The sequence below is a fragment of the Nerophis ophidion genome, linkage group LG11 (assembly GCF_033978795.1).
Source record: "Nerophis ophidion isolate RoL-2023_Sa linkage group LG11, RoL_Noph_v1.0, whole genome shotgun sequence".
In the NCBI taxonomy this organism is placed as follows: Eukaryota; Metazoa; Chordata; class Actinopteri; order Syngnathiformes; family Syngnathidae; genus Nerophis; species Nerophis ophidion.
This window is the reverse complement of record NC_084621.1, coordinates 40,589,478-40,606,977: the sequence shown is the minus strand read 5'-3', so window position 1 is coordinate 40,606,977 and position 17,500 is coordinate 40,589,478. Positions and strand designations below refer to the sequence as shown.

Sequence of the window (17,500 nt, the reverse complement as noted above, 5' to 3'; positions counted from 1 at the left end):
CCGGTCAGCTTTGGACTCTGGTGAGCAGGTCGCCGTACTAGTGAAGCGAGGGCTGGGGGTGGTTGGGGTTTGGTGCCTGCCTGGATACGGACTTCCATTGTAAGTAATCCTATCAAACAAACAATCAATCCATCACTCTTCAATATACTGTTTCAACTGAGCAACATCAAGAAAAGTTACAGTTATAATGTTTATTCTGAGGAACAATGAAAGAGAAAGACAGAATACACCAATCACATATGTTAAAGTACCGATGATTGTAACACGCACACTAGGTGTGGTGAGATTATCCTCTGCATTTGACCCATCACCCTCACCCCCTGGCAGGTGAGGGGAGCGGGGGGCAGCAGCGGTGGCCACGCCAGGGAATCATTTTGGTGATTTAACCCCCAATTCCAACCCTTGATGCTGAGTGCCAAGCAGGGAGGTAATGGGTCCCATTTTTACAGTCTTTGGTATGGCTTGGGCGAGGTTTGAACACACAACCTACCGATCTCAGGGGGGACTCTCTAACCATTAGGTGTACAGTGCCACCAACATTTTGTGCATTACTTGAATTAGTAGGTTAAATTAAGTGAATCAATCAATCAAAGCAATACTGATTGTGTCCATATCTCAAAAATAGGTATTTTAAGTCCTTTAAATAATGTAATACTTGCAAATGAGACTCATATGAAAACAAGCTACAGTCAGCTCATTTGAAAAAAGAAAACCATTTCATTATTGAATAATTTACATTAAATAACACACACAAAAGTACTGAAAAGGAGTAATGCTGAGTATCTGTATCAATTTCCAGCTACCAGGAATTGTTACTGTATCGTTTCTAATGTGAATGGTACTCATCCCTATGCTCCAGCAAATTGGGAGGATAATCAGAAAATTTCCAGAATGGTATTTTCATAATTTGCAAAAATATCAGAAACAGCAATTGTAGGCAAGCCGTTAATTAAGACAACCATTTTTGATAAACAATTCAAAGAGTGATGATGGCTATAGCTATGTTCCTAAAGGAAACAAACGAAAACAAATTATTACTTGACCAATAACTGCTCTTACCTTTCAGCCCAGCAGCTTTTTCTAAGTGGGTTACATGTTTCTGTCGCACTGGCGATGGAAGGAATATAAAGAGGACAAGAGACACAGAAGAGAAGAAGACAGTGGATGGAAGCAGAAGTGTAAGTAATAAGTAATGCATGAAATCATAATCAACTACAATGGAGCTTTAAATAGGGAGAAATATTCTAGTAATGCTACAAAACTGCACTTGAGTATTTTTGTGAAGTATTATTTTATTATAAGACATGATTGATTGGTTATCACAATATTTTCAGCATATTGTGTACAATATTTTCTGCTAATTACGACTGCAATGTCGTAAAAATGCCACAAAAATTCCTTTGCATCCAGCACACAATTAAAATGGGTTTAACCATAACTGTTTTATATTGCAAAGTCAAGAATATTGTCCATCCAGTTGCTATTATAATATCTTTGTTCTACAACTCAAAAAATATGTTTGGTGGAAGAAGTTTTTTTTGTTTTGGAAAGTAATATTTACATATCTTTTTACAGGTCAGACAAATTGTTATGAGTATTTTAGTAAGAGTGATGAAACACACAGTGCTACAGCATAAAAGAAGATGAAATCTGAAAATGAGAGCTATGAGAGATGGCACGACAGTAGTGTTGTTATTGCAGGACACTGCCATAATCATGCTGCACTGAACACATACGCCAAAACCACACACGCTAACGAACAACTACAATGGAGAACGAGAGTCTCCTGCATCGACACAGCGATAATAAAGGACACATTTTATCCGACAAGAAATTGAGGGCAGCTACAAAATGGACCACTGCATCACAGAAAACAACAGGCCTGATTTACCAAGATCCAAATAACATGCGCTTTACAGCGTGTGCAAACAATACAATTGTGTGTTCCAATAGTAGGTTTGTTGCAGGGGATATACAAAGACTTGATTTTAATCATATTAAATAATTATATCTAACATACTTAAGATGTTAACAATCTTGTCAAATGACGTAAAACCATGTGTTAAACACAAAGATTATTATTTATTTAACTCATAAACCTTAAGCTCAGGTCAGGCTGATTAGAAAAATAAGTACTAACTAAATATATTGCAGAAGAAGAATCCCATTGACAACTGATGATTTTTTTTTTACAAACAATTATGTAAAATTCTACAATAATCTAAATGATTTTTTTTCTTCCTAAATAAACAGTCAATAAATTTAAAGTTTAAGTTAAAAATGAGTCGACTGCTAGAAGTAGATATTTTTTGACGGCTCTGTGGGGGGCACTTTCAGCCCTATGGTTAATAAACACTGCACTAAATGGATTGCACTGAATTGTATTTTGCTCATCTAAAAGACGCAATACTCTGCGCACAAGCTTAGTAAGTCAGCTTTGCTTGCGCTATCAAGTTTGCATGTGTTTCGATACACGCAAACCTTTAGTAGATCGGGCCCAAAGTAAGCTAACAAGCGTTTGTTTTTGTCAATTTTAGTGTTATACACTAAAATGTTACAATGTAACTTGTGAAAAAAAGACTGCTCTAAAACACATTAGGAGTAGCACTATACGAATCAGTCGAACGCACTATTTGTTGGGTTTAGGTGCCAATACAAATACTTTAAAACGATAATAATGGAATAATGGACACAAGACCTAAAAGGCCTTTTTTTGATACTGTGAACCCTACACATGTCTCTCACAGTTAGCATTTGAAATTCATTTTTACGCATTAACAAATAACTTCTATGCAGTTACGCGATATCAAAGCATCTTCCTGCTGGAAGTTTTTAGTGAATTGACAATTGAATCAGCGCTCTCTGCTGGATCCATAGCTGCAGCGTCCCCCCCCTTTATTTAGGTAGCGCCATCAAAACTACTTTCCATTTTAATTACTCCTAACGTCTTATTGTATTTTTTGGACCGGATTATAAGGCGCACTGCCAAAGTTGTATTATGATGTTTTTTTCAACATTTAAAACACTTCTTTGTGGTTTACATAACATGTAATGGTGTTTTTTGGTCAAAATGTTGCATACATTATGTTTTGGAGACCATCTTAAAGACACTTTCTGACCATCTCTTCAGGATGCCCCATTTAATGTTCGGTCTTATTTACATGGCTCCAATTCAACAGCGTCATCTTTGTTTGTACTAGTAGTTTTTAGCGCTTACATAGCGAGTCTACTGACAGATATAAGTTAGATCCGTACGCTACTTTATATTAAAAATGGCAACAGCAGATGATGAATGCCCCATAACAATTAGAGACAAAGAAGGAGCTTATGGACTACAATGGTGGGTGCGCACAAACATTCAGGACTTATGAAGATCCAAATACCCATCACTAGCTACCGATGGGTGAGAAAAGTTGGTTTTGCGTAATATTGTGAAACAGATAATGTCTCCTAACATGTGCCATTTTGGGCTCCTTATACACACATCATAACAATACCTGTATGTTGAAGCACAGTACTTCTGACTATGTTAGCTGTAATGCACGGACAATACTTTATGCAATGTGGCTTCGTAGCTTACCAAAGTTTTGGTGTTGCTTGCTTACGGACACAAGCTAGCGTTATTTATTGAACAGGAGTCTGTCAGACTGCAGTCCACACATATCTTTTATGTGTGACTGGCATCTACTGGTCACATCTATCATTACTCCATGTGCCAAATAAAACAGCTTTGAGGTTGGTTATTAATCTGTACATTAGGGGCACCGGTTATAAGTCACACTGTTGATTGTAGAAAAACTGAAATGATTTTAAGTGTGCCTTATAGTCGAAAAATACGATAATTAAAATGAAACTGCCAAACTGCAAATGGGCGTGCTTCCACCATATAAGTATATTATACTTTATAGCATAAGAGGGTCATGGGTTGTATCCTACTTAGGGTTATCAACCTACAATACCTGCGAGTTTCCTGCCTAGAGGACTCAGTGTCTGGATGACATTCATCATCTGACTCTTCCTCCTCCTCCTCGTCCTCCTCTCCTTCCTCCTCCTCGTCTCTGTGGTAGGGGACGGTTCGAAGGTTGAAAGGAGGAAAGGGAGGATGTAGGAATGGAGGCAAAGTCAAAACACACAGAAGCAAACATGACTTTGAAGACAACACAAACAGTGTTTCCCATACAAAGTTTAGGAATATTGGACCACACACTTTTTCCACTTCTCAAAGCCATTAAGTACATGAAAAAAGTGCATACATACACACATAAATACAGTTTACCAGGTGTTTAACTTGCACAAATGTATCGAATCATTGTAATTTGGATTTATGCCTTATTATAACTCTGAGGGAAACATTAAAACAGCACACACATGCAGCACGCAAGAAGACAGGTGCAAAAATGTTAGTGAATTATCGCCACAGCAGGCAATATGCTCAGACCTCCGCCAAGTATCTAGTCAGCAATACACAGTTGCAAGCATCATTGCAAAGTCCATGAGTCACTATTTTCTATGTGAAATGTCATTTACAATGAGGGTTGTATCATTTTAAGAGCAACTTTTCCTTTCATTTTATTTTCTTGAATTCTGTTGGTAATACAACAGAAAAAGTCATTAACCCACAACGGTGAAGGTGTAACATCCTTGGCAGAAGTAAACATGTACAGATATGTGAAATATTGCAACAATGTGTTTGTGATTGCGAGCGACAGGAAGTTGAATGGTTGGATGATGGGAGCGTGAAGACTGCAGGAGATTTAATATCTCCTGTTTTATTTCTAGTACTACATCCTCACACATGAGTCTCATTTGCTTGTCAAATCCATTCCTCGCACGGGCCTGCTGGGTTTCATTAGCAAAATGGAAAACGGTGATCTTCAAAGGCCGCAAGAGTTTCCTGTGTTGGGCCGGTATCACATGACCGGACCTGGGAGCTACCAGAAGGTCTAAAAGGTGTGTAATACTTTGAGAGGGGCCGCTTTGGATGTGATGCATTTTTGATGGCAGTGATCAGTTGATGGTTTGAATACACGAAGCAATACCAATTCACAGTTGGAAATGTACACCCAGATATTTCCAAAATTTAAAATGGAATCCCTGCTCTGCATTGAATATAAAAAACATTGCCACCACTGCCTTGCTGCTATGTGGTACAATTATTATGTGTAATAAAAAGTATATCCAGGGTTTCCCGCAGCGCTTTGTTTTTAAATCAAATCAAATCAACTTTATTTATAAAGCACATTTAAAATTTACCACAGGGGTAGCCAAAGTGCTGTACAATGGGCAGGTTAAAAGATAATCCGAGGACCAAGCAAACAACACAACACAAACAGAACATGATAAAAAAAAACAACAACAACATAAAAACAGGTTCACAGCAGGTGTATAATGGGGCGCCGTTCTCCTCGGGTCGCCACCTTGTCGTGGTGGAGAGCCTTGCGTGTCTCAATGAACCTGACAGCGATGCCGTCTGGAGCTTAAGCTCCTGGTAGGTTCAACCATGGTGAGGTTCCAGACGAAGAGCGGCCCAAAAAGTCCTCAACGGCGGAGTGGGCGGATGATGGCAGCGGAGAAAGCTCCACAACGGTCACAAAGCCGGAAGAAGGCTGCAGCAAAGATGGGTCCCCAATTGTCTTGGTCTCCATGCCATTGGACCCTGGCCCTCCCTTTGTCAAGGACAGTGTGGTGGCTGCCTGTGCACCAGCCTCCCCACTTTATAAGATTCCACGCACAGGCGTTCTCCTAAAGGAAGGACTCACCATTACCCAACCCCCCCCACAAGTCCTATGGCGTTCAGGAAATGGTGACGGAAGCAGGGCAGTGAAGCCTGGGAGCTTCTAGCCACGAACTGGCACATAGGCGGTGGGTGCCTGACTCAGTCGCCTTGCTCTCGGACCGAGGCAGAGAGAGCATCTCGGCAGCAGCACCCATGTCTGAGCAGCCCTATATAGGATCCACTCTGCTCACCCCAGACAGGGAAGGGGCTAGAAAAGGTGCCCTAAAAATAGCCTGCCTCATAAAACCTGACTGGAATACCGCGTCCAGTGGGTTCACCTACAGCGGTCGAAAACAAAAAACAATGAACATTGGAGCATGGAACGTGAGAACACTTATGGACAGTGCCTCCACCAATCGTCCAGAAAGAAGAACTTCTATCATTGCCAGGGAGCTGAAACGGTTCAAGGTCGACATCGCCGCCCTGTCAGAGACCCGCCTGGCTGAGGAGGGGCAACTAGAGGAGAAAGGGGGATGTACCTTCTTCTGGAAGGGAAAAGCGGCTGGTGAGCCCAGAAACCATGGAGTGGGTTTTGCCATCAAGAATCGGCTCATCTCCCAACTCTCCGAATCTCCAGTAGGCATCAATGAGCGTCTCATGACCCTACGACTGAGTCTCTCAAACGATCAGATGGCCACAGCTGTGAGTGCCTATGCGCCAACCTTGGACTCACAAGATGAAGATAAGGAGACCTTTTATGCAACCCTTGACCAGGTTTTATCAAACGTCCCAAAGGAAGACAAGATCCTCCTACTCGGGGACTTCAATGCCATGGTCGGCAAGGACCACAAGCTCTGGAAAGGCACCTTGGGCAAAGAGGGTGTTGGGAATGTAAACTCCAATGGAATCCTCCTATTATCTAAATGTGCTGAACACGAGCTCGTGATCACAAACACCTTGTTCTGCCAGAGAAACCGTTACAAAACCTCATGGATGCATCCCCGATCACAGTGCCGGCATCTCATTGATTATGTGATGGTCAGGGCCAGAGATCGCAAAGATGTCAACATCACCAGGGCCATGATCAGCGCGGATCAATCCTGGACTGACCACCGCCTCATCCGCTCCACCATGAACATCAAGCTGTGGCAGAAAAGGAGAACACAAAGGAAACATCTTCGCCCAAAATTCAACCATGACAGCCTGGGAGAGACACAAACAGGGTGCAACTCTTTCAAGACACCCTAATTGAGAGGCTCCCTGAAGAATACCCAGAGGGTGTGGAGGAACACTGGAGGGCTCTCAAAACCACACTTCTTGAGACCAGCAGAGACAACTTTTGCTACAAGACCAGGAAACCTCAAGACTGGTTCGACGACAAAGATGTCGAAATACAACATCTAATTGACGCAAAAAGGAAAGCCTTCTGCACTTGGCAAAATGACATCAGCTGCATGGCCAAAAGGGAGGCCCACTCCAAGGCAAAGGCACTTGTCCAAAGCAGAGTATGAGAGTTGAAGAACCAGTGGTGGTTGGAGAAGGCCCTGGAAATCCAGAGACTTGCAGACTCGGGAGACACCAGGGGTTTCTTTAACGCCACCAAGGCTGTGTATGGGCCCTGCTATCGAGGCCTAAACCCTCTCCGCTACAAAGATGGACAAACCTTGCTGAAGGACAATGTTGGTATCAGTTCCAGATGGCAAGAACACTTCCAAGAACTCCTGAACCGAAAGACCACAGTCGAGCTCGAAACCATCAACCAGATCCCTCAGTGTCCCATCATGGAGCAGTTGGGTCACCCCCCAACCGAAAATGAGGTCCTGGATGCCGTGAGGAAACTGAGCAACAACAAGGCCTCTGGACCAGATGGGATTTCAGCAGAAATCCTCAAGGAAGGAGGACCAAAACTCCTGTGTCACATCCATAGCCTGCTGGGTAAAATCTGGGATGAAGAGGAAATACCGGCTGAGCTCAGGGATGCCCTGGTTGTTACCATCTTCAAGAATGGAGACAAGGCCGACTGTGGCAACTACAGGGGTATCTCCCTCCTGTCGACAACGGGCAGAATGCTTGCTCGTACATTGGCCAAGCGGCTACTGCCTCTGTCAGAGAACACCCTACCAGAATCGCAGTGTGGCTTTCGTCCTGCCAGGGGGACCTCCAACATGATTTTTACAGCTCGTCAACTGCAGGAAAAATGTCGGGAGCAACATCTACCTTTGTACATGGCGTTCATTGACCTCACAAAGGCCTTTGACTCCATAAACAGAACTGCCCTCTGGTGTGTTCTCTCCAAGATTGGATGCCCAGACAAGTATCTAAAGATCTTGCGACTACTCCATGATGACATGACGGCAACCGTAGTCGGCAATGGTGGATTGGAGACACCTCCTTTCAAAGCAGACACTGGTGTTAAGCAGGGCTGCATCATCGCACCAACCCTGTTCGCCATCTTCATTTCCACCATCCTCCACCTCACCAGCCAGTACCTACCTGAGGGAGTCAAGCTCATATACAGGACTGAGGGAGGGCTATTTAACATCAACAGATTCAGGTCAAAAAGCAAGGTGTTCACATCCTCCATCATGGAGCTTCAGTATGCGGATGACAATGCCCTAGTTGCACACTCCGAAGCGGACCTCCAGGACATCTTAAACGCCTTTGCCAGAGCCTACATACTCCTGGGACATGACATAAACATAAAAAAGACCCAAATCCTATACCAACCAGCTCCTGACACACTCCCACAACCCCCCACAATTCATGTGGGAGACAACATCCTGGATAATGTGGATCAATTCGCCTACCTTGGCAGCCTTCTCTCTACAACAGCTGTCATAGACGCAGAGATTCACCACCGCATTGGGTGTGGCGGTGCAGCCTTTGCCAGGCTGCGGAAGAGGGTTTTTGAAAACCGAGACATCCAGACAAAGACAAAGCTACTTGTCTATCAAGCAGTAGTTCTGCCCACACTGCTCTATGGAGCCGACAGCTGGACCACCTACAACTGACATCTGAAGGCCCTGGAGCAGTACCACCAACGATGTCTCCGGAAGATCCTCAGGATCGTTTGGGAGGAGAGGCGTACAAACATCAGTGTTCTGAAAGAAGCCATCATCTCCACCATCACCACAACCATCATCCGACATCAACTGCGATGGACAGGCCATGTCATACGCATGCCTGACAACCGCCTTCCAAAGCAAATGCTGTATGGCCAGCTAAAGGAAGGAAAACGTACCCCAGGAGGGCAGAAGAAGAGGTACAAGGATAACATCAAAATCCACCTGAGAAAGTGTCACTTCAGCCTCAGCAACTGGGAGGAGGTAGCCCAACAGAGGAACGTGTGGAGCAAGATGGTCCATGAAGGCACAACTCACCGAGAGAAGGACCTCCACCGTGCCGCAGAAACCAAGAGGCAACAGAGAAAGGAGAGATCCACCACACCACAACCACTACCCAGTCAACCACCCACACATGCCCCCACTGTGATAAAGTCTGCGGATCCAGGATCGGCCTCTACAGCCACCTGAGGACCCACAGATGACCAGACCCACCGACGGGAGGACAATCTTACTCGTCTCGAGTGATCGCCGATGATGATGATGATAATGGGGCGCCATTGCAGGATGGATATCACTTAGTGTTAAAAGCCAAGGAATAAAAGTATGTTTTTAAGAGAGATTTAAAAACAGGAAGAGAGGAGGCTTGTCTAACACTCAGAGGTAGGTCATTCCAGAGCTTGGGAGCAGCAGCAGCGAAAGCTCTGTCACCTCTAAGCTTCAGCCCTGTGTCAGGGACCGTCAGTAGCAGCTGATCGGCTGATTTTAGGGATCAGGTGGGGCAGTAAGGCTGAAGGAGGTCGGAGAGATATGTTGGCGCGAGGTTGTTTAGACATTTAAAAGCAAAAGAAGGAGTTTAAAATTGATTTGATAACGCACAGGGAGTCAGTGAAGGGACGCTAATAAAGGGGTGATGTGCTCACGTCTGCGGGTCTGTGTTAGCAGACGAGCAGCTGAGTTCTGCACGAGCTGCAGGCGGGCGAGGGAGGCCTGGCTAATGCCTACATACAGGGCATTGCAGTAGTCTAAACTACTTGTTAAGGTGGCCGCCTTAACAACAGAGAGCCACCGCCTAAACTAAAGTCTTAACACAAAAAAAAGTCTAAACAAGCTGCTCTGCTTAGTTCTGTGTCTGCCTGTGTCAGTATGTCTCTCCAGCACCCTGCATTTTCCGACCCACAGAACCATCTGTGAGCGGTAACAGCCAATCAGCAGTGCTTTTTCAGAGAGCATGTAACGTTGAGCGAGTAGAAAGGTGTTTTTAGCAGGTAAGGCAGCGGACTTTTCCCAAAATATAATAAACACCACCCAGTCAACTACTAGTAACATAATTTTTAGCCCGTTGACGTTCTAGAAACAAGCGGCAGCTCAGCTCGCTCGCAGTCCTGCAAGTGAAGGCTAATTTGCTATTAGCGTAACGTTAGCTCACTGTGTGTGTGTGTGTGTGTGTGTGTGTGTGTGTGTGTGTGTGTGTGTGTGTGTGTGTGTGTGTGAGAGCGTGCGTGTGTTATGGACAGCAAAGCCCTGTCTGTTTAAGAGAAAGACAAGCATTATTGACTTACAGTTAAAAACTAAGTTATTTCACTTGACTTTTTTCTGTGTGATTGAGCTGTATTGAAGCAGCAAAAAATGACATTATGTTAAATGAAGAGTTTATGTCTTTGATAGTTGATATAATAATGTAACTGCATCATAAAGCCTACATGAACTCCATGGTGTTAAGGGATGAATAGTCTCTCTTATTGCTATTGTACTATTTTTTCAGCTTTAGTTACATTAATCATAAGTACTGTAGCAGTCTAGTCTTGAATGGCAGGATCCCTGCTATCACATGTTGATAAAAATATAACATTTACAAAATAAAAATCAACTACAGGCTTCCCAAATGCTGTAATAACTTAAGCAGAGACCCCAAAAGGGAGAAGCGGTAGGAAATGGATGGATGGATGGAGTTGAGCTCCTGACCTCGTAGATGTTTAACTGCTCTACCAGGTCTACTTTTAACTCTTTTTTTCAAACGCTTATTGCAAACGCTTACTTACATCAAGTCATTAATTTGACTTTGTAAGTCATTATTCTAGTATCTCTGGTAACTAGGACTGTTTTGTTTTTACTTTACGGAAAAAATACCAAGATATATATCGTACATTGCCAGTCAGCAAATGGAGCGAAAAACACAACCAAAAGTTGTAGGCTTCTTCACGCGACGAAGCCGGCCTACTTCACCACAGTCTGTAGTCTAATGCCCCCCAGGCTTTGGTGGCAGGTGGAGACGTGATGGCGACAGGCCGAGATACACCGATCCTTACACCCACCCACTCCCTTCCCCCTCCCTTCCCCCTGGAGGGTCACCACCTTAACTATTACATTTTCTGGGGGAAACACTTATACCCATACTAACTTGCGATGTCCCATTCAACATTTCTGGCATTCGATTCGATCTGGTATTTTGGCTTAGAGTCAATCAACTTTCGAGTGACAGATTGTTTGGTAAACGTACAGCATGTTCTATATGTTATAGTTATTTGAATGACTCTTAACATAATATGTTATGTTAACATACCAGGCACCTTCTCAGTTGGTTATTTATGCGTCATATAACGTACACTTATTCAGCCTATTATTCACTATTCTTTATTTTTTTTAAATTGCCTTTCAAATGTCTATTCTTTGTGTTGGGTTTTATCAAATACATTTCCCCAAAAAATGCAACTTATACACCAGTGCGACTTATATATGTTTTTTTCCTTCTTTATTATGCATTTTCGGCAGGTGCGACTTATACTCCGGAGCGACTTATACTCCAAAAAATACGGTATATTTGTTGATGTGGCATTGTGCCTTTAGGCCAGAGCTTTTACAACTGGTGGCCGGAGGGCCCAATCCGGCCTGGGAATTATACCATAATGGGAAACAAACATTTTTGCAGCCAATTCCTAAAAACACAAGAGTGCTCCTGTTGTATAGAGGAACTTGGACCACTGTTAACACATTAGCAGATCCGTGCATTGACATTTTAACCTTGCGAGCAAACATAGAACACCGGGGTCCAAACTTGTGATTTAAACAACTGAGGCGTTTCTCAAGTCATCTCTTTAAAAGTCCTCTCCTTTTTGGCAATTAAACATGTTTTTCGAATTGTGATCTATTTAACTAAGGCTTGTTTACTTCAGTCAGTTTGTTCAACTTCTTGAGTAATACTAGTGGTGTTCCTCAAGGTTCTATTTTAAGTCCTCTCTTTTTCATCATTTGAGCTATTCAACTTGTCATTTTTTTGTAGCAGATTCTTCCATGCATCCATTTTCTACAATTTGTCTTAAAACCACAAAAATCCTGTCATAGAGAGGTCTTCTGTAACTGACAAAATAAATAGAAAAAAATCAACGGCTACTGCAGAGGATGTTCTCAGGAATATACAAGATAGGAATAATAGTGAAGGGAAAAGTCCGCCCCCCCGGTCCAAAGCTTTCTGTATATGTGGCCCCCAAAAGTAGTATCCCTGTTCTAGCCATCTTAGTTCAAATGTAACAATTGTTAAAATTGCTACTGTATATTCACAATGACCATGTCAGACATAGTTTAAGTCGAAATGGACGCAAAGTTCTTATCTTCCTCACCTTTCAGTGATGTCTTCAACACGTTGACCACCAAAGGGTAGTAAGCTGTTGCCGTGGGGGCTGCAGGGCGAAGCTGGGGCCGAGGCGTGACCTCTGCTGTTTTGGAGCGAATGTCTGCGGCTGCGTCGTCTCTGCAGGCCGCGCCGCTCGTTGGTGCCGCCCACACTCGCCCGGCGCCGATCTTTTCTGCCGCTGGGTCGTAGGTGGGTCTCGTCGTCGCCGTCTTCATGCCGGAGAGACGTCTGGGGACAATTAGGATAAAAGGACAGGTCAACTTCCGGTCATAATTCTATTTACCTTTGAATGGCAACGACAGGTAGACCTCCTGACCTCGTAGATGTTTAACTGCTCTACCAGGTCCAGATCGGTACCCTTCCTGCTCAGGTGTCTTTGTGTCACCACCTCGATACCTTGCTCCTCTAGACAGTCCACCATGTCGTAGTAGGAGTCTTGGTCAGGGAGACCTGCCAGCGTCTTCAGGACAAACACACTAAAATAAGACTTCATCTTGTTGTTGCCTTAAATAGAGGTGGGTAGTACGTGTTACATTTACTCTGTTGAAGTTAAAGTACCAAAGATTGTCACACACACACTAGGTGGGGTGAGATTATCCTCTGTATTTGACCCATCACCTTCACCCCCTGGGAGGTGAGGGGAGGAGTGAGCAGCAGTGGTGGCTGCGCCTGTTACATTTACATTAGTAATTTTTCACATTAAATGTACTCGTCAGAGTATTTAAAAAGGAACATACTTTTTTTACTTCTGAGTGTTTAAGAAAAACAAAAACAAACAAACACTAGTTACATTGAGTTTCATTCCGATTGCTACATTTGATTATGATTTATTGATTACAGTATGCAAAGACGTACTTTTGGCACTTTAGGGCGACTTCTTGCAGCGGACGCTGTCACATGACTCAATTGCACCAATCCAACGGAAGCACTAAGGATGTTTGACTATTTCACCAATCACACGGAGGCTTGCAGTCACATGATCACACTCAAACTACAAATTGTAAAAAGTGACATGACGTCAGACGAGGCAGCACAAGTCTTCAATGTTTACTTACAAATTAGGAAAAACAACATTTTTTTGTATTTCTACTATTCATTTGTTTGTGTATTTAGATATGTTCACTTTTAGCCTACACATATTCCACTTCCTTTGAGAGAAAACATGTTGCAGAAGTTGGATACGTTTTTTCTTGGTTGATTTAGTTACGCAAATGCTAACGTTAACTCGCTTATAACAAAAGACTTAAAGTTAGTATTATTTGTGGACGATACAACAGCGTTTTGTTTAGGAGAGAACACAAAGAATCTAATACAAATAACAACTGAATAAATAAATAAATCAAACAAAATGGTTTGACAAAAACAGACTATCTTTAAGCCTCAGTAAAACTAAATTAATGCTATTTGGTAACAGTAGAAGGGAAAGTCATACAGAAATACAAATAGATGGAATAGACATTGAGTAAATGAAATCAAATTTCTAGGTGTAATTATTGATTTAAAAAAAGGAACTGGAAATCTCATAAAACATACATGTACAACATAAGGTGGCAAGAAATAGATCAATAATGAATAAAGCAAAATATGTATCAGACCAAAAATCACTGTATATTCTTTACTGCTTGCTAGTGTTACCATATCTGAGTTATCGTGTAGAAATATGGGGGAACAACTACAAATGTATGCTTCAGTCATTAACGCTGTTACAAAAAATGTCAGCTAGGATGATACATAATGTTGGATATAGAGAACATACAACACCTTTATTTAGTGACAATAATGAAAATCCACGAATAAGTGAATTTGCAAACAGACAAAATTATGTACATAGCAAACTATAACCTGCTACCCAAGAATGTACAACCATTGTTTTCAACAAAAGCTAACCATAACCTAAGAAAAAAAAAAAAAGTAACTCAGAACATTTGTATGCACGTACGACACTTAAAACCTTTCGTAAATCTGTATTTGGAATTACATTATGGAATGGATTAAGTAAAGAAATCAAACAGGGTACGAATATGATCCAATTTGAGAAAATGTTTATAAACTCAAAGTGTTTACAAAGTACAAAGAAGAAGGACCGTGATAAACATTCTGAACTTATTGATAATCTTGTTCACAACACCATATAAAATACAACTTATTTCACTATTTATGTATTTATTGTTTTTTAATGTTTTTATATATGGAGTACATTGTAATTAAATAGAGAACAGGAAGTGAACAGAAGTGTTAGCAATTGCTATGTAACGGAAAACGGGGAGGATTAAATTAGCTCTGCATCCTTCTACTCCTTTTTGAACATGTTGAAAACCCTAACATCCTAAGTGATTGTGAAATCTTTTCTACTACACCCTGAAACTTTTATCAGTAGATTGCACAGTACAGTACATATTCCGTACAATTGACCACCAAATGGTAACACCCGAATAAGTTTTTCAACTTGTTTAAGTCAGAGTCCATGTTAATCAATTCATGGTAAATGAATGGCTACAATGAGCATGTTTTGTAGTGGACAACATTTTGAAGGTTTGAAGCATGATACTGAGAAAGCATGTTTTCCAGGGTCACACCCCCCAACCCCCCTGGCGTTCGCAGCGCACCCCTCTATTTGAGAAGAACTGCTCTAAAGTAACACTCTCTCACTTGAGTACAATTGTTGGCCACTCTGCCCACCTCGGAACATGAAGGAAATTCCATGATTACATGAGATTACAAGCCATTACACTTACAGGAAGTGATAAAGACAATATCCTCCTGAGAACCAACGTCCTCTGCAGCGGACATTTGTATTTGGTTAAAACACAAATGTCCGCTGCAGAGGACGCTGAGGTTATACAGCTGGTCTCCAAAATAACATTTGTAAATTCACGAATGTTGGACACTATCTCTGTTCAGGTTGTGTTTGATTTTGTTCTTTCACTCCAAACTCATTCAATCAATCAATCAATCAATCAATCAATGTTTATTTATATAGCCCTAAATCACTAGTGTCTCAAAGGGCTGCACAAACCACAACGACATCCTCGGTAGAGGCCACATAAGGGCAAGGAAAACTCACCCCAGTGGGACGTCGGTGACAGTGACAATGATGACTATGAGAAACCTTGGAGAGAACCGCATATGTGGGCAACAACCCAACCCCCCCCCCAGGGGACCGAAAGCAATGGATGTGAAGCGGGTCCAACATGATACTGTGAAAGTTCAATCCATAGTGGATCCAACACAACCATGAGAGTCTAGTCCAAAGTGGATCCAACACAGTTCAAGCCCTTACCTCCTTGCTTTGTGAAAATAAGGCACAGTCATGTTATATAAAAGAACCTTCCCTAAACTATTCACACAAACTCAGTTTTCAAAAATGTATCGTTCTGTCTTCATCTGCAAACTAACCTTGTTGACGAGTGTCATTCCATAAACCAGCAGTTCCGTATCGACTCCATCCTTCTCATCCAAGATCTCCATGATGTTCCTCCATAGTTTTATACCTGAAACAGCAAAATGCAGACGGCCGACGTTAAATCTTTGTTTTGCAATACGTTTTACTACGCTGTTAACATAAAAAAAAAAATCTCAGCTGGTACAGTTAGTGACGTCAATGCAGAAAAACATTGGAAATAACACATAGTAATTTAATTTGTTCATCCATTTTTGTGTGAATGCTTTTCAGCATTTTTTCCCTCTCGCATTTTTCATAAGGATTTAAACCTTCAAAATCTTTAGGCCATTTATGACAAGCGTACGACCACTTTTTTTTAATGCAAAAATTACAAAAGTTTCACATTTTCTGGGACATTTTTTTCTGATTTTAAATGAGTGGACAATTTTTCAAATGTCGACATTTCACAAAGTACTCGACAGATTCAAACCATTTCACCATTAACACCTTCCGCTCACCCTCAATAATGAATAAAGCAAAACATGTTCTAGACCAAAAATCACTTCATATTCTCTACTGCTTACTAGTGTTACCATATCTGAGTTATTGTGTAGAAATATGGAGAAATAATTACAAAAGTACACTTCAATCACTAACAGTGTTACAAAAAAGATCAGTTAGAAATATACATAATGTTGGATATAGAGAACATACAATTCCTTTATTTATTGAATCAAAGATACTGAAATTCCACGACATAGTGAATTTGCAAACAGCTAAAATTATACACAAAGCAAACTATAACCTGCTTCCCAAGAATATACAACAATTCTTCTGAACAACAGAGGAGAAATATAATCTTAGAAAAAAATGTAATTTAAAACATTTGTACGCACGTACAACACTTAAGACCTTCAGTATATCAGTATGTGGAATTAAATTATGGAATAGATTAAGCAAAGCAATCAAACAATGTACTAATATGATCCACATCAAGTAACACTTCAAACTTAAAGTGTTTACAAAGTACAAAGAAGAAGAACCATGACAAACATTCTGAATGTATTTCATCCATCCATTCTTTCATTCTCAAAAAAATCTTACTCATCTCATCATATGAAATATGCCTTTCTTCACCAATTATTATTTATTTATTTATTTTTATTGTGATTACTTATGGAGTATATTGTGAATAAATTGAGAACAGGAAGTGAACAAAAGTTTAAGCAACTGTTATGTAAAAGAAAGGGGTAGGATTAAATAAGCTCTGCTTCTTCCTACTCCTTTTCGAACATGTTGAATAGAGGAACTGAAAATTGTGATGTATCATGCTAAATAAACTCAAATTCAACTGAACTCAACGCTGGACCTTCAAACTAACACATTTTCCCCAAATAATCCTGCTTATTACTGGAATCCCCACTTTTCAATACCACTCAATCAATGAAAAATCACAAAACCACAAAAATTGTGACTTCAAAGTCATACTGTTCCAAGTAACACCTTTGTCAAATATTTTGTCACTTGACACATGCATGCTAATGTGGACGTGCCATCTTATTAAGTATTTTAGCAAGTATATACCTAAGAGTTAAATATTTCAGATACATATATTTAAAAAAAAATTTTTTTTTTTTACTAACATCACAATAGGAATTTGCCAATCGATTGACTACCGAAGAGAATCAGCCAATTTTAGTGAACAAGTA

At 41.3% G+C, this 17,500-nt stretch overlaps 1 protein-coding gene across 5 annotated transcripts in view; it reads right to left on the bottom strand.

Moving 5' to 3' along the window:
- Nucleotides 1-17,500, bottom strand: part of fhod3b (formin homology 2 domain containing 3b) — a 242,668-nt gene that overhangs the window by 36,244 nt on the left and 188,924 nt on the right. For 3 of the 5 annotated variants that reach the window (XM_061915920.1, XM_061915923.1, XM_061915921.1), the window contains exons 8-13: nt 15,806-15,900; nt 12,726-12,869; nt 12,396-12,637; nt 3,960-4,058; nt 1,060-1,107; nt 2-109 (exon numbers count right to left, since the gene is read on the bottom strand). In XM_061915920.1, the coding sequence (XP_061771904.1) occupies nt 2-109; nt 1,060-1,107; nt 3,960-4,058; nt 12,396-12,637; nt 12,726-12,869; nt 15,806-15,900 (736 nt within the window). The remainder of the gene's footprint in view (nt 1; nt 110-1,059; nt 1,108-3,959; nt 4,059-12,395; nt 12,638-12,725; nt 12,870-15,805; nt 15,901-17,500) is intronic. The other 2 variants (XM_061915924.1, XM_061915925.1) reach the window with 2 other exon arrangements.